At 36.4% G+C, this 18376-nt stretch overlaps 1 protein-coding gene across 2 annotated transcripts; it reads right to left on the minus strand.

The window, feature by feature from the left end:
• Nucleotides 1-384: 384 nt before the first annotated feature.
• Nucleotides 385-16848, minus strand: ssx2ipa (synovial sarcoma, X breakpoint 2 interacting protein a). Of its 2 annotated transcripts, none has more exons than XM_048162834.1 (14): nucleotides 16667-16848; nucleotides 12727-12853; nucleotides 11806-11972; nucleotides 11005-11205; nucleotides 9760-9870; nucleotides 9170-9305; nucleotides 8762-8837; nucleotides 8498-8678; nucleotides 7711-7858; nucleotides 3722-3858; nucleotides 3008-3178; nucleotides 1995-2112; nucleotides 1651-1801; nucleotides 385-1222 (listed from the first exon to the last, which is right to left on the minus strand). In XM_048162834.1, the coding sequence occupies exons 2-14, from the start codon at nucleotides 12782-12784 to the stop codon at nucleotides 1111-1113; spliced, it is 1767 nt and encodes a 588-aa protein (XP_048018791.1). In that variant the 5' UTR covers nucleotides 12785-12853; nucleotides 16667-16848; the 3' UTR covers nucleotides 385-1110. The 2 variants fall into 2 exon arrangements, with proteins under 2 accessions (XP_048018791.1, XP_048018790.1); XM_048162833.1 differs by having other exon boundaries at nucleotides 3008-3181; nucleotides 16667-16846.
• Nucleotides 16849-18376: the final 1528 nt, after the last annotated feature.

An 18376-nucleotide genomic window follows, 5' to 3' on the forward strand; every position in this document is an offset into this window, starting at 1 on the left:
CTGCTAGGGACTACAATGAGCTTCTTCCCTTCTTCCTTCCAACTCCACAGCAACTACATAAATTTATCCACATAAATTTAGGCTGAACACCATTACCGACAATCCTCATCCTTTGGCTGCGTGAGATTCTCCAGCTTTGTTGTTGTTGAGCTGTTAAAGCTCTGCCCTCTTCTGGAAAGCAGCAGCTCATTTGCATTTAAAGGGACAAACACAAAAACGGCGTGTTTTTGCTCACACCCAAATAGGGGCAAAATTGATAAGCTATTAATTTTGAGCTGAAACTTCTCAGACATATTCTGAGGACACCAGAGACTTATATTACATCTTGTAAAAGGGGCAAAAAACAGGGTCAATACTGATTTCATACCAACTTTAAAAACAATGTTCTTTTTCAAATCTTTCAAACTTTATTGCATTGAATTAAAGAAATCGGTCTTCAAATGTGTAAACATGGATTCAAAAAGTTCTACCAAAGACATTCTTGATTTTTCAATATAAATATTCAACATTCAAGTGACGAAAAAAAGTGAATGAAAACAACCCATTCCATGTTTTGCATTGAGAGATGCAATTAATGCATAGTACTTAACATCAATCAATTATGATAAAAGTACAAAACTTTGAGCAGTTCTAAATGTGAAATCTAGCCCAAGATGAGTGTTTTTTGCAACAATATAACGGCAAATGAAAATATCAATTTATAGTAATATTTAAAAGCTACATTAAACATTGCTCCTCTTAAAAGTGCTTTATGAATTAATGTCACATTTACATCCCGCACAAACATCACACAATCTGACCGCTGCATTTTTAAATTACTCTTATTACTACTATACAAAAAAACACATTGGCCACTTTACATATTTATCATCATGTGATTTAGAAGTGGTAAACAAACAACTGAGCAAATGATTGTCTCTGAGATCAATTTGATCCAGCTAAGCACACCATCTGTTTTATTCAACCCTAAATCCCTTCAGGGACAACACAGCAGATAAGGAGCAGGTGGTTGGTCATCCAGTGATGGGGATGAAAGGAAGACTCCCGTAACAGCGGAGTGTGTCTTCAGTAGTGCGAGAAGAGTTTGATCAGTGTAATACTGACGTACCGTCAGATGGGGCTGTTCTCATCTCTGACCAACGAGATGACGCTGCAGTCTGTAGAGCAACTGCGCAGACGTGACTTGGGCAACATCTCACCACTCTGACATTTCCCATGGCCTCTGTGAGAGAGAAAACATATGGCAGTTATGATAGCAGATATGCTACTTATTTACTCAGACAACACATTTCTCTGATACTATCCTATATTCTCCAAAGGCTATAAGGCTACTTGCCTCACAGACATGAGAAATATAGAAGTTCTACACACACTTGTGGTTTTCATGACCACTTGGGCCAAATCCCAGTTTAAAAAAAGTTTAATCCCAAAGGTTTAATCAAAGACTGCAAGTGTGGCTATTGGGACAGACCTCAAAAGACTATTTTTACAATGCTCAGGTCACAATGACCTGAGCTTAAAGACCTGTATCAAGATTTTAAAATTCTCCTTTTGTGTTCCACTGGAAAAAAATAGTCATGTGAGTTTGGAATGACATAAGGGTGAGTAAATAAATGACAGGAGGAATATTTCTTTTAAGCTGCTGGCTACCTGCTCTCTGGAATGAGCTGAAGCGTGCGGTAGAGGTCAGCTGTGGAGGGCATCTTCACCGGAGCAGCTTTAGGGGTGGAGAACACTGTGTAGGACAGGGACTTGGTCAGGAGGGGTGGAGTGGACTGCAGTTTGGCCTCGGGTTCAGTACCTAGAGATATGCACACCAAATGTGGATTCAAAATGATCCTAAATGAATGAACTTTAGGAACTGACAACAAAATAAATGACAAGCTTCACAAGCAGAAAAGTGATGCATGTGAAACCGTAGGTCTCACCCTGATTCTCACAATCAATCATTTGGTCACCACAAAGGAAATTGTCGGGTCTCCAGAGATACTCACTGATTGATAAAGCACTGTGAGGTTCAGGCAATGCAGGTCTTTTGCGGTCTACAAATGGAGTCATGTTCAAAAACTGGGTCTTCAGCCATGCAGCTCGATCCTCCTCAAACGTTTTCCTCTAAGGGAAGAAACAAACAGGAAGATGGTTAACCCTGCTTTGGTTTAAACAGGTAGATGAAGCCCAATTTAATTAAAGAGGACCTATGATGCTTTTCTCCATGTTCAGCTTTTAGAGTGTAATATTTCTCTTTGAGCATGAAAAAGCACTGCAAAGTTACAAAGCACAAAGTCCCTCCAGCAGGAGTTATTTTCTATATCAGTGTCAAGGTTTCTGAACTCCCTGAAACGCCTCCATTATAGTCTTGTGTGTTGTTCACACCGCAATATTCCTCATTTAAATAATTCATACGCAGAATAAAGGGGCGGGGCCTGGTTGTGTGAAGTCATCAACGCGCATCACAGAGCAAGTACGAGACGAGCATTTGTGGTTAAAAAGTATATCAATTTTTATTCTTTTTAGATTGCCTGTACAGACACAATCAGTCTCGTGCTGATGTATTCATCTTTATTACATAATATAAGCCCAGAAGAAAATGCTGTTTTGGCAACTTGGTTTCAATAAAAGTTATTTTTGCATTAAAGAATTTATGATTTCTGAAACTTGCAGTATGTTTTTGATTCAATTCAATTCAATTCACATTTATTTGTATGGCGCTTTTCACGATACATATCATTTCAAAACAGCTTTACAGAGAATGCATGTCAACGTTACAATTGAAAGAATGCAGTTAGCAAATAATGTAATAATTTAGGCAATTAATTTACAATCGCTGTTAGCAGTTTAACTGAAGGTAGAAGCAATGAGCTCCTGGAAAAATGAATTACATTAACAATAATTAGGATATAGAAATTGGGCAATGTGCATGTTGATCCAGATTATTGGATTGGATTAGTAAAACAATGACCTCCGATATGTCAAAACTCATGACCTCTTTAATCCATTTATTCAGTACCTCATGTCCCAAGCGAATAGCAGCTTCAGTGAAATTCTTCCTTTCTCGCTCAAAGTTTCTTTTCTGCTCATTGAAGAGTCTCCATTCCTCTTTCAGTCGCTCTTTCTCCTCCAGCGTGTAGCAGTCATTCAACAGAGCTGCTGTCTCATCGTCACATGGTGCACTGAGCTGCTGCTGTAAACACACACCACCATCAAAATTAACACATCCAGACATTTGAGTGCAAAACACACAATATGATCTACGTTGATCTAACTAGGACAAAAAAAAAAAAAAAAAAAAAAAAAAAAAATACACTGACAGTTTGGGTCGGATTTCCAGACGAATCAAACAACAAAAATAACAGCGGTGAGAAAACAGCAGTTAAAGCATCTGATCACAACGATGTGGATGTGTTTGCATCAGCTCTGCAATTCAGCACTCCAGTAAAGTCACATTATACAGCACTTTTACAGTAATATATTAATTGCAATATATTGTATTCGTAACCCCTGTATCTGATACGCATCATATCGCAAAATTCTTGTGATACAAGCGCAATTCCATAAACAAGAATTGTCAATTTTAATTTCATGGTGACCTTAAGAGCATTCAAATACTCGCACACGCGCTGTCGTTCGAACACAGGTCTGAGCGGAAAGAAAAATCAGACAAGTGAAGTTTACTTTGGCATCTCCTGCACATTAGTGTTTGATGTGTTCAGATGTTGGTCACCTGTAGAAGCTGCTGCTGCATGTGGATGAACTCTTTACACTGCTGCAACTCCAGTCTTATCCGCTGCATCTCCTCCTCATGTTCCTTCCTGGACATCAGCTCCTCTGCCTCACGCTCCTGACACGCCACCAGAGACACTGCAGCACACAAGCAGAAATGTCCATCATCAAGACTGTTACAAACAGAACTAACTCTAAAGAACATGGTCTCAAAATCACTACAGTTTGCAAGAACAAGAACGGCATTTAAAATGACACTCCACCCAAAAAAATGGAAAATTCTCTCATACATTGTGAGGGTGAGTAAACTGACTTTTTTCAAACAAATGCAAATGAAGATTTTTAGTTAAATAATCCATCTTTCTGAGTCCATATAATGGAAGTGAATGGGTACTGCTCTGTTGACCACATACAGCAATTATGATGTGATCCACACAACCACGGTAGATGAATCAATGTCTTCTGTTTGCACTAGAAGTAAAGTGAAAAGCACAGAGGACTGCCACATCTCACACGAGCTTCACAACGCACTTACATCATGTGTCACAACGTCCCGCTCATGAACATTCGTATGACAGAAGACCGGAAGCAGTGATTTATAATGAAGAAAGGTTAAAAAAAAAAATCTAATTTTCTTACACACACCTATCGTTTGGCTTCAGAAGATGGATTACATGTGGATTACAATCACGATCGCTGTGTGTGGTTTTTCAAATGTGTCAACCAAGTGGCAGCAATTCAATAGCATTGTATGTGGACTAAGGGGCCGTTCACACAGAACGCGTTTTTCTATTCCAATGCGCTACTTTCCCATTGTTTTTCTATGTAAACACGCGCTTGACGGACGTGCATGACCGTTAAGCCGCCTTTCCACTGCACACGACAAACGACAGCCGTTGGACCGGAAGTCATTCATTTCCAATGGAGAGTAGTACGGGGGCTGCGTGGAGTTCCGATCATATGCGAATGCGGAAATTTCGGATCCGATTTGAGCTTCGGATGCGTTGAAATATTTGAACTTCTGCGGCTAGACCGTATGCGACCGGCCGACCGGATATGATGTATTCTAGTCAAAACGATGAGCACGAAGTTAGAATTACCAATATTTTAACACTTTAACGTTATTATATAAACACTATTTCTTTAAAATGGTGGTTATCAATAATTATGTAAAACAAAAAAGATATTTTATGATTATTAAATAATTTTTTACGTTGAAGCTCTATAAAATCTACTAGTTTGGTTTTATTTCAGATGTATTGATGGTCATTTGCTTTGTATGGATATATTCATACATGCATTAACGTTACATTCATTAAAATCGTTCAGTTTACCATGGTGGTTGCTGGGTTGGAATAAGCCGAGGGTAACGGTTGCTTCACTACCAATTTCAAAGTTCTGTGCGACTGTCGCTAGGGGGCGAAATGCGACAATCGGATGCGAATGTCGTGTGCAGTGGAAAGGCGGCTTTACGCTCGCGTCTCGCGTCTTTTGCAGCGCCTCACACATGAGCGCCGCGTTTTTAAGCGCGTGTCTCAACACACGCAGCGCCACTCATCAATGTCAGTTCCAAAACAGTGCACCAATCAGAAGTACTTGGAGGCGGGGCAAGCGTTGCGAGTTGGCATGACAACTGTTTTATATAATGGCAACATGGCGGAGGAGGCGCTCATTATTATCTTATTTTCTTTTTTTCCATGTCAAAACTTGTATCTGTAAATTCTGCAGTTTGCCTATTTCTATTATTTCCGTTATTGCATCACGTCTCAAAGGCGCATCTCGAGACTCTCGCGTTCTATGCTGCGCTTTTTTTAAAACCACTCCTGAGCGCTTTTTAGACGCAAAGACGCGTTCTGTGTGAACGGCCCCTAACAGAGATGTCCATATACTAAGTAGCTGTTTTTTCAAAATTACATCAATCCTGCTTTCAAAACGTGTTTTTGTCTTGCCCTGATTCTACTACAGTAAGCATATTATAAGTGGGAAGTGTGTCTCGTCATATCCGCAAATAGAGAAAAGTTGCTCTGGCTTCTTTGACGCATGTCTGGTGGGACTGGGAGAGGGTAGTTGTCACAATGAGTGAGAAATGTTGACATGGAGCAGCTAAATCTCCAACCTCCAGAGAATCATCCGTTTTAAACAAACGCCAAACAGAGGAGAGTCTGCTGGCAAAAGAGAGTGCGGCAGAGCTCGTAATAAAACAAGAATCAACATTAGCTTAGCTTTTCAGACATGCTGAGAACCGAGGGGTTTGAAATGTAAAAGCTACGGAGAGGATGGCATTTGGATTGAACAGAAATGGATATATGTAGCTCTCTAACAAGAGTCGATTGTAAAGCATTATCTATTGTGAAGGGTCATTTCATTATAGTTATTGTAGCACTGTGCTGGAATTTATTTTTAAGGAAGTACCGTGTCTATTAATGGGTAAAGCTACAGTAATGTCTTCAGATAGAGATCCTTTCCATCTAAACTGGCTATATCCCTTCAGCTTTGTGAACGGTTTTAAGAGCAGTACAATGACCATATTCATCCACATAGTCACGCAGAGCCGAAGCACGACCAAAAACAATGTTCTTCCACAAAATGAATGCAGTTGTTTAAGAGCTAGAGGGCCAAAAGGTATACTGTTGCCATGTTTTCAACTAATATTTATGTTTTATTGTATTTCAGCTTTATTTCAAATTAACAGAATTGCTTTTAATAGTTTTAGTTAACAATAATAACACTGCTAACTCCCAAGCTGTCTTCCATTCTTCTTGAAATTGCCCCATCCATCATGATGTTCCTCAAAACCACCATGAATCAAGGAGGTGTGCTTTTAAAGGGTTAGTTCACCTAAAAATGAAATTTCTGTCATTAATTACTTACACTGGAATTACCTTACAGGTTTGGAACGACATGAGGGCAAGCAATTAATGACAGAAATTTAATATTTGGGTGAACTAACCCTTTAACAACATCAATCAGAAGAATGATACTACTGTCAAGTAAAACTGTCCGACATCGTTCTGTCCCTGGATGTAGACGAACTGCACCTCCATAAGCTGTGCATACCCTTTCAAAAGATCAAACTATTAGAAACGCATGGCTGAAGTTCATTCCTAACAACGTGCCTGAATTACAAAGCTTTTGTGTGTTCATCTCTTTTCAACATGCTGCCGGTTTTTCTAAATATCTCGTGTTGAAAGCTACATCAGTGCCAAGTGTTTTGTCCTTCAAGGCAATCGCTGTGGTTGCACATTTTAATTTGATTTAGACTCAAACATGTATGACTCTATTGCTGTGTCCTAAATTCAGAGGCTGCATTTTTTTGAAGGCTGAATGAGTAACAGCGGCACAATGAAGGCTGTCCCAATTTGAAGACTCCTACAAATGCATCCTTCTTTCCCTGGGCCGCGAAAGATAGACTGAGTGGATCCTTTGCAGCCTAGCCTATCCCAAGATTCATCGAGTGCCGGTGACAACAGGATTTTTTTTTTTTTTGAGAGAGAGAAAATGCCAAATTACACTTTTAAATACAAGTATTGTGTGTCGACTTGATCGAATATATAACAATACAAATGTTTAAAGGGAAAAAAAACAATTTAAAGAGCTTCAAATGTTGACATATCATACTAATATGTGATTTTATAGTTAGTTTAAACTCTTTATTATGTACAGAAACGGACCAAGGTGAATATTAGACAGGTTGTAAATCCTGTTGTGTTTTCAGACAGTTGAATATAACTTGAATATAGCTGCTTATTACAGTTCGGGTCATCTTAAGCATCAAAACACAATGCAATGAAGTTAGCCAATCACAGCAGTGGCCATTTACTTGCGCTCCGTGAAACGAAGTGTTTGTGAGGATCATTTTTACAAACATCTGAACTTTTTTGATGCAAAAAACTTCATAAGATAACCTCCAAAAACATGATATAAAAGATCCGAAAATGCATTTCATGACCCCTTTAAGAACTGAAGCATGAGATGACACTCAGGTTATACCTTGGCTGTCGAGTCTCTCCATGTGGCTCTTGAGCTTCCTCCACTGCAGGCGGATGCTGTTGGTCAGCTGCTCTCGCGCCTGCTCACATGACTGCTCTAGAGTCTCTCGACTGGAGTCAGCCGTCTCCTCCTCGCCCTCAGAGCCAGCCTGATGTCACACAATGAAAACATGTCATCACTCCCGCTCCTGTCGCTCCAAACCAACAAGTCTTTAGTTCATCTTCGAAACACACACACACAAAAAAAAGACATTTTTCACGGCACCTGAAAAGTTCATGTGTCTTGGTAAGCAAAAAAAGCTCATAAAGTCACTGTAAATGTGAGGAATGGACTTCTAATAGAGTGACAGAAAACTCTGATTTCATTAAAAATATTGTGTTTTTCGAAGATTAATTAAAGTCTTATGGGTGAGAACATTATTTCCCACCTATACATACAGTACATATATATTTTTAAAAATATATTTCACTCAGAAATGCTTTAAACTACTACATCAACAATTGGCAAGATTTTAGAAAGACATTAATGTACAAAAGTAGTCTACAGTAATGCCTAAATAGCCAAAAGGTAAAGTTGTTTCAGTGGTGGATTTTTGTATAACGTGCATTGATGAATTGTGCACAATTCAAAAATAAAAGGGGGTTTCATAATAACTTTTGTAATATTTAATATAATATTAAAAATTATATTTTTAAAGTTCAACTGACACTGTTTGATGCTGAAACATGCAATTTACAACCTTATTGCAACATATTGCTTATAAAGAGCATGTGAGAAGACCTCAGACCTGCTCTAGGCTGTCATCTGCTGGCTCCGTTTTGACACAGAGTTTCTTTGGACTCAGAATGGCGATCATGTCCTTCTTCATGTGCTGAAGGACTTTTTTAAGCTCTGAGTTCTCCAGCATCAGAGATCTCTGCCGCGTCTCATAGTCACTCAGCAGAGCCCTGTACATCTCACCCTCGTGCCTAACAACACAAGAGCACATGTTTTACACTGTAACAAATAAAACAGTCATGACACAGAGACCCACATGAGCGCAGGAGGTTACCTGGCCTCCATCTTGCCCGTCTTCCAAAGGCTTCTCTTGCCATCTGACCTTCCCACATAGTTTGACACTTCAATGGCTGAACACATGAGGACAGAGAAGAAAGAATTTATTAATTGGCAAATGAAACATTCCCATCAACACCGTTTTCCGTCAGTCCGGATCTAAATGGATCATCTTCATGCCAGAGGGATAACTCTAAAAATATTTGGCAGGTAGCTGCACGTTTAAACAGTACAGACAAATCTTCCTGCACTGACTATTATGAGATCAATCAATCCTTCCACCACAGGAAGTCATTAAAAACATCTTACCTGTGATGGAGGATGACTTCTCATGCCTGTGTTTCTTGGGAATATCCCAGACGAGACACCAGCTGTTAGAATAAAAATAAATAAATAAAGTGCTCACCGAGTTTCTTGTCTCTCTTGTCCACGAGCAGCTGGTTGAGCCGCTCCTTCAGTTTGGAGCACTCTCTCTCTTTACGCTTGGTGTCATGGTTGTACTGTGTGGCACGACTGGAGATGATGCTCTGCAGTTTCTGCACCTGAAACATATTAATCACACACAGGAGCAGTGAGGGTGTTGTGTGATTCATATGCACAGACACTGTATCTACACTCAAGTCTTAATATACTTATTGTTGAAGAAACAAATTGAGTTTTCAAACGAATGAATGAATGAAAAACAGACCAAAAAAAAAAAACCTTTATCTCACTTTTTTTCTTAGAATTTAGAGAAATAAATAATCACAATGCAAAAAACAAAAAAAACAAAAAAACAATCGAACTGCAAGACAATTTCTCAATTCATAATTTCTCAATTCACTGATCATTCAGTTTGACATGTGTGTAAAATATGATGGGTTTTGTTTGCTGGGGGTTGTGGTGTAAAATTAAACAGAATAAAAAACGCTTTTTTATATAAAAACAAAACGCTGATGGGTGCAGTCGTCATGCCTGTCTGAGCATGAGCGTGTGAACTGACTGAGGTTCTCTTACTTCCTCTTTCTCAGACTTGAGGCAGTTCTGTAAGGTTTTGATCTTCAACTGTAGCTGTCGCTCACCCTCATGCAGACCTGAGTTCTCTCTCCTCGTGTGCTCCAGCTGATCCTGAGAAACACACACACACACACAGAGCAAATAAGAGCAGTAGCTCAGGATTTGACTTTACTACTAACAACTGTTTCCTCCTTAACTATTAGATTTTTGTTATGAATGAATCAATAATTAAACTCAGCACTACAGCATTGTGCAAAATAGATCTTACATATTAATCATTTACATGTTTAAAAAAAAAAAAAAAAGTACAACTCAAACTATGAATAACACTTATGTTGACTTAATTCTGAATTAAAATACAATTTTATACACAATAGAGTTCAAATTTTTGGGATCTTTTTTTCCCCACAAAAATATGAAGCAACACAACTGTTTTCAATATTAATAATAATCAGAAATGTTTCTTGAGCATCAAATCATCATCATCATTTCAGAATGATTTCTGAAGGATCATGTGACACTGAAGACTGGAGTAATGATGCTGAAAATTCAGCTTTGATCACAGGAATAAATTACACTTTACAATAAATTCACACAGAAAATAGCCATTTTAAATTGTAATAATATTTCACAATATTGCTGTTTTACTGTATTTTTGATCAAATAAATGCAGTCCCGCTGAGCATAAGAGACTTTAAAAAAAAAAGTGAAAATTTTTTAACAGTAGTGTAAATATTATTTGAAAAACAAACTAAATAAAAAATTAGAAACGTTCCCTTGGCAATAAACTCTGAAATACGTTTAAGTTTAAGCACTAAAATTATTAACTGGAAATAAAACCTGAATAAAAACTGAACCTAAATGGCTATATATATATATATATATATATATATATATATATATATATATATATATATATATATATATATATATATAAAATATGAATAAAATATATATGAATAAAATGAAGAAAAATAGATAACAAAATTAGTAAAAATTAAACTAAAATTATCACTAAAACTAAAAATAAAAAAAACGCAAATTCAAAATATAAAATAAAACTTTTAATAAAGCTAAAATAACACTATAACAATATCTTGCACATTAAATATTTTAATGTAGTAATAAAAGTATATATATATATATATATATATATATATTCACTAAAGAAAACACATTCTAAAATTCCCTGAGGTTTCCAACTTATTAGTTGTTGTTGTCTGGAGTAAGTAGAAAGTGGAGTACTTTGAGTCTACAGTTGCTGTGCTGCAGGTGCTCGAGGTCACTGCCGTTCTTCAGCTGCTGGCTCTCCAGCTCATGTAGGGCACGCTGAGCTCTCCTCTGCAGCTGCAGCACTTCATACAGCAGGTTCAGAACCGGCACGGCACTCAGACCGCCCGATTTACACTCCAAACTCACTCCAGTCAAGCCCAGCGAACACACCTCCTGAGGAGAACCAGGAAAATAAGATATGATCATCTGCTCTGACAATTAAAATCAGAAGACAAACTACTCTCAAACCCATGATACCATGCATACTCCACATTCAAACTCAAAACTTGCTTTCTATCCCACCCAGGTCATTCATTAAAACAAAACTGCAAAATTGCTTGTGTATCACTGTACTGCAAATCTGAAAGTACTTTCTAAAATCTGAAAACAGATTTATGCTTTGCACACAACTTAATTCGCTTTATAAAGTTATACACTGAAGTTATGCAGTTATATTCTGTTATGGATAAAACTTGGCTTTTATTAGTAGAGTAACTTGATATGCATGATTCAACAGTGTATTAGGGTTAGGATTAATTGTTTCCAAGATATACTGTTAACTCTTTGATGAAAATAAACAGCTATATTACTACATGAAAAGTAATATCTGAAAATAAAGCATAATGGAGCACTTTAAATCATTATACTTCATGTTTTTGCTTAAGTTTTATATATTGGCAACACCAATACTCAACATCCCAGTCATCAGATGAAAGAATAGCAAAAGTTTATCTAACACATGAGCAAAACTTTAAAACACCCCTTGTAATGTACCTGACTGATATATGCGATGCACTGCGATATGTTCTCCTCAGTGCAGAACGCACTTAACACGCTGTAGGAGGTTTTGGGCAGAGCCATGGTGGAGTGCAGTGAATGATGAGAGTTTCGCCTGGAGGGAGACATGCTGATCCCAGAAATACTGGAAAGCTCTTTGGTGTCTGTTCAGAAGACAAAAGAAGGGCAGAGCCTGTAATTAAAGCCCGTTTTGACAAGTCTAATGTGACCTTTTTAACATGGTGTCAGGTAGCTGCAAAAAAGGTAATATGGCAGAGTTTAAGTCCAGGAAAAGCTTTAAAACAACAACAACATATATAGACACAAGCAGCAATTACGGGGCCAAGCAGAACAGATGCAAGATGAAGAGTTAAGTGAGCATAACAAGGAGTACAAGAGCATGATCATGATTTGACATAAGTTTCAACACTTTAGGCAGTGGTGTTGCCAAGATATTGAATCAAAATAAAGTTTTAAATAGCATTTCAGGATGATCTGACGAGGATCTGTGGAAAATTTGGTGAAAACGGCAGAATATATAAGTCAGAAATTGATTGGGAACTTAAACCATGCAATGCATTCGGCTCGGCATGAACTCAGGAATCAGAGGAAAAAATAAATTGTCTTTCTAGGCCTTATGGTTCAAGAGTTACAAGCCTATAACATGAGTGCAAATTTGACCTGTTGGAAAGACATGAGGTGAAGTAAATTATGACAATTCTCTTTTTGGGGTAAACTACTCTTTCCAACTCATTACAGAAAGAAAAAAAAGAGAGAGAACTGGGTTTCAATATAATGCAACGTTACAGATTAATTATAAACCATCCTTAAATTAGCTCAGTCTCTTAACAAGATCAGTCCAACTCTGAAAATGCTCACACGCGTCCCTGACACAATCTTTCCATGTTTGATGCTCACCGAGAGACGGATCTGGCATCATCGTTGGAGTCCACCAATCTCCCATGTCAACATTCATTGGTTGTCCTGCTCTTCCAAGAGAGACGCAGGCCAGGAAGCGGCGCAGGCTAGCACTCGGCCATCACTCCTGAAACAGAAGAGCAGGCAGACTGGATTACACGGCAGCAGGCCTCTGAAGCCGGATTAAACAGCCATGGAATACCACTGCGGGATTACGGAGTTAGCGGGTGACGGAGGGGGTGGAGACAGGGAAGCAGGAAGCACAGGAGGACTGAAGTATTTTCAGCTCTGTATAGCTGGACTGGCTGATGGCTTCCATTACAAGAGCTTTAAACTTTAAAGTTAATCAATCTAGATATCTACATTTACAAGAAAACGTCTGTGGTGCAGTAAAGCTGTGACATAAGACCTGCTGACTCACAGAGCTCCAGGTTATAATCTGACCTCGGTCGCATCTACGGCTGCAACAACAAACTGTCAACTAACAACCAATATTCAATGATGAAAAGGACCAACAATGGATTTCATCATTGATTAGTTGGGTCTGTGTGTTGTGTAAGCTATTAAAGTATTTTTAAAGTAGATAAAGAAACATGCTGTGCCTGAAATGGCATACTACATTTGCTTTGAAAGTTACTTTTGACCATTAAAAAAGTGCAATCTATATAGTATGAATGTGTGCAGTATAGGGGTGTAACAATATATTTTGTCACAATATATCGCAATACAAAAATGCAACAATATTGTCTCTTGGATAGTGGCAATACGTGTTTTGCATGAAAATTACATAGTTTTAGTGTCAGTACCTACATTAAACTACTATATATATAATGTTGAATGTAATGTATAATAATGCAATGGGGAATAATTGTGGGTCCTGATAATGCCAAATGTCTTGTGTTACAAGTAAAAAGTGGCCTATATTATTTTAAATATATTTATCTAGTCAGTGACAGAGAGCAAAAATATTCGTCTAAAATAATTCTGTGTTTCAGCATTAGAATCATGAATATCTTTATTCTGGTGTCAACATTGTCCTGTTCATCAAATCCAAGCCTATTCATTTCCACTCCCAACGTAATACCAAATTTTACATTTTAATCAACAGTTCATTTTTTGTTATCCTTTTACCATATGTCTTGAAGAGTTTCTTAATAATATTGTATCAGGAGTTCAGTATCGTGATATTGAATCGTGACACAAGGGTATCGTTACACCCCTAGAGTATGAATGAAATTCGGACTTACTACATCGGTCATGTGACCTGTGCTGCACAGTAACTGATTATATGTAATCTGGATTATGTAATCAGATTCCAAAAATTAGATTATATTATGTTTTAAAATGTTCATAATCAGATTTTTATTGATTACATGAATACATATTCATATAATGACAGTAAGTTGCACATAACTGATTTTCCCCAATTAATCTTTTCTATCAAATAAATTTTACTTTCTAAAAAAAAAAAAAAAAAAAAAAAAAAAAAGCATACTGCTTGTATACATTAGGAAAGTTCAAGCTACATTCAAGCTTTTAGTCATTAATCAGGTGAAATATATATAATAATATGTATTACATAACACATTTAGGGTAATATAAGCAGACTACTTATTGATTACTTTCTTTTAGATAACTTTGGACCTTACTTGTTTATCACGTTGATTTGAATAGGATAATCTTTTACCATTTTGATATAAAAATACGGAACTTCGGTAAAGTTGGTTTTATATTCGCACTTTCGGACTTCTGATAAATTCAGACATTCCAATAAATGTGCAATAAATTAATGTTTGCGAATTTTAAGCAGCGACATGATATTGACAACCAACGACTGTCAACTTACAACATTTTTCACAGTCGATCAAAATAGTATTGTTTTAATGGCATATTTACTTGTGAATGTCCACTGAATGTCCAATGTAGTGTGATTAACAAGGCTATTGAATACAGATGTGCGAATGTGCGAATATAAAACCAACTTTACTCAAGTAAATACAAAGAGAAAGAAAATATATTCCATTCTTTGTTATCAACATGAAGTGCATTAAATACTGCATTACGTCAGGGGTTCCCAGACTGCTGATCGTGATGGTTTCGTGACTTCAATGAAAAGCTATTAATTAAATAATTAAAAAAATAACATTAAAAATGAATTTTAAACATACTAAAAAAAAGAGGAAATATTTTTGTGTACCTGCATGTGATGTGACCATTAATAAACATCAGAGAAGAACCATGGACTAAATTATTATTATTAACTGTTTTTATTTGTTATTATTATTGACTCAATTTTATTATTGACCTAACTTATTAATTTAAATCTCAGGGTATATTTATAGTAAATATATTTGGTCAAAGAGGTTCGGTTGGGGAACAAGTTGGGGAATCCCTGCATTGCATCTAAATATGAAATGATGTGAATTTGACATTTTAATGTGTTTGAAAGACAAAAGCCTTCCAAAGACAGAAATACATGATTAAACGACTCAATGAGTGATAATTCAAATATCAGGCCTAATTAATGTGATCATTAGGAGCTATTCTCTCAACAAGAGAGCACTAGTTAAAAGTGAAATGATTTCTGTAAATCCTGTGAATGTGATCAAATGCGGCGTGTGTCTCAGTTTTCAGTGACAGTCACATGACTGATCTGTGTGTGCAGATCCACAAACCTGGAAGAGCTTCTGAACGTATATAAGCAGTATAATTTTATACATTGAAAATTTAAAAGATAGAAAAGTAGTAGTAGGGAGAATCAATGAATTATGAATAATTTACTGCCATTGTGAGAATAACATGTAATCAATAAAAAGTTGCATTATGAGAATACTGATTATGAGTATTTTAAAACAAATATAATCCAATTACTATTAATTTTTGGAATCTGATTACGTAATCCAGATCACATGTAATCATTTACTGCCCAGCTGTGTTCAAGGTTTATAAACATAAAGGTTTATGACACATATACAGAGTAATGAGTGTGTGAAACAACATGTTAATAATTAACCATCAATCCTCATGTCATTTCTAGTGTTTAAAACTGTACTTTGCTTTCAGTATGTCAGGATATTAAAAACTGCTTCCTGTAGTGAAGGTCACTATTGTTCTCTAAGGTCAGTAGAGCAAGTACTTTTACTCTCAAAAATACAATATTTTGCCCTATCCACAAGTCCTGTACCAGATTACTGCCTCACAATTATGAAAGCTAGTTTAGTGTTAAACTGTTATTATGAATAGGACAGGCTCATTATAAATGTATATCTTTTTATTATCATTTATTCATGTGTATTGTAACAAAGACTATAGAATAACACTTTGATTGTAATCTTGAATCAAAATAACTTCCCCTCCCTCTTGCAGCAACGATCTCTTCTCTGATGACGTGTTTACTGGCGTGAGGGCGGGGCAACCTGTCACTCACATGAGATCCACCAATGGCAAACCAGAACCATACAAACAATTCTTCACGGACAAAATCGAATAAATTTGTTTTCTTTGCTAGAATATAATTGTCTATTTCACTAAGGTTTGTTAGTCTCGTTTTAATCACTAGATGGCAGAAATGTGCACTGTGTGAAAAAGCTTCGAGTAATTAACACACATAATAGGCTATATTTATATTTAAAAACACCACTGCTTCAGAAATGTTGATTTTGTCAACACTACTCAGCTGCTCCAGTCCAATCTGAGTCAATATTTTCAGTTCTCACCACAACATTACTTAACAGAAAAGATATATTCCACACCGATTTGTTTATTTTGAAACGAATGACCAGTAAGTCTGTTTCAGTTATCTAGCTTTCACGCGGATTCATACACGTCCATTCAAATGTAGACACCCAGTATATTATGTAGGAAACACACGACATTAGAAACACAGCCCGAGTTTAACTTTTAGCACAGCAGCTAATAGAGTAAACACAGACGGACTCACATCAGCAGCAGCTCCGCGGATCCACACAGTCTGATCACCATAAGCTCTTGTCACACTGACTAGATGAATCACACTGATCAGTGTTAGAGAGAGAGACTGCAGTGAGAGGCTCATCCACCTGCTCTGAAGCGAACGAGGTGTTTGGGTGATTTGAAGCGCACCTCCGTTCTTCTGAATAAACAAGCACGACGCTCATTGGCCAGCCTGTTGTCAAGCAACCAGCACCTCGCCATTTCATTGGCTGGATCATTGCTCCTACCTGTCTGTAACGACACGCAACAGGTGTTCAACGACTGTATGGAGGAGAAAACATGAATTATTAAAAAAAAAAAAAAAAAAGGTTGTAACTGTAAATAAAAAATATAAATAAATAAATACAAAAGTATATATTTTAATAGTATTTGAATATTTACTACAAGTATATTGATTGCTCAATTTATTTACATTTTTATATAGGTTATACCATTTATCTATTTGTTTCATTCACTCTTTTTTTATTAATTAATTTATTTGTTTCAAATATTTCTTCTATATGTAATATTGAAAAACAAAATAAGCAAATCATAAACTATAATACAGTAAAAATAATAATTTATCCAACAAATATTGTTCATGATAAACTCTACTAAAGCACTAAAAAGCCTTCATTGCTTTTCACAATTAAGTCAAGAAGTGTAAGTTTTGGCATGCAGTATCTGAATTGTGACGAATCACTACATATTTCTTTTTAAACTCCATCTATTTCTCTTGCACTGCAAAAATTGCTGTTCTTACTTAGAGTCTTGTTTCTAGTCAAAATATTTTAAAGTTATTAGATCAAAAGCATTTTCTTGACAAGTGAAAATTATTTTCTTGTTTTTAGGAAAAATAAGTCAAAATGTAGTGAGTTTTTCCTTAAAACAAGCAAAATAATCTTATATCAAACAAAAAAATAAGTTTTCAGTTTGGATTAATATTATTTTTCTTACCCCACTGGCAGATTATTTTGCTTGTTTTAAGGAAAAACTCACTTAATTTTGACTTATTTTTCCTAAAAACAAGAAAATAAGTTTTACTTGTCAAGAAAATGCTTCTTGATCTAAGAATTTTTAGATATTTTGACTGGAAACAAGACAAAAACTCTAAGAAAGAACAGCTTTTTTGCAGTGTGGTGGCAATTAAAATACTAGCTACCCTATTTTCAGCATATTTTTGAATCTTTTTTTTAATGTATTTTATCCCCAAAGATGTCATCAAAGCCCTTCAGATTAGAATAAAGGTGCTGATTGTTAATGTTGAGTTTCAGAGATTCGCAGATTAAAGTCCGTATGAAACAGAAGCTGATCTCGTCTTTTCTTCTCTATTCTGATGTGTATCTGAGTGAAACGCTTCTGGAACAAGAACAAATGTAGGGCGGGGCTTGATTTGGTCCGTGAGGAACTGATTGGATGATTGTTGAAACTAAAACTAATGAATTCACTTTATATGATGGACAGACTGAATTTAGGCTTTTATTCACATATAAACATTGATCAGTGAACATAAAGAGAAGCTCAACTGAACACAAACCTCATCGGCTCTTGATGAAGCTCAAATGTGTGGAGAAACACGAGAATCAACCTTTACAATTCAGATCATGTCATAATGAACGTGAAGGTTTTGTAAAGACTTAAAAGTTTTGTGAGCAATGCAAAGTTTCTGTGGGAATGCGATACGTTTGTAAGCCAATGC

Source organism: Megalobrama amblycephala, linkage group LG17, assembly GCF_018812025.1.
Source record: "Megalobrama amblycephala isolate DHTTF-2021 linkage group LG17, ASM1881202v1, whole genome shotgun sequence".
NCBI classification, from domain to species: domain Eukaryota; kingdom Metazoa; phylum Chordata; class Actinopteri; order Cypriniformes; family Xenocyprididae; genus Megalobrama; species Megalobrama amblycephala.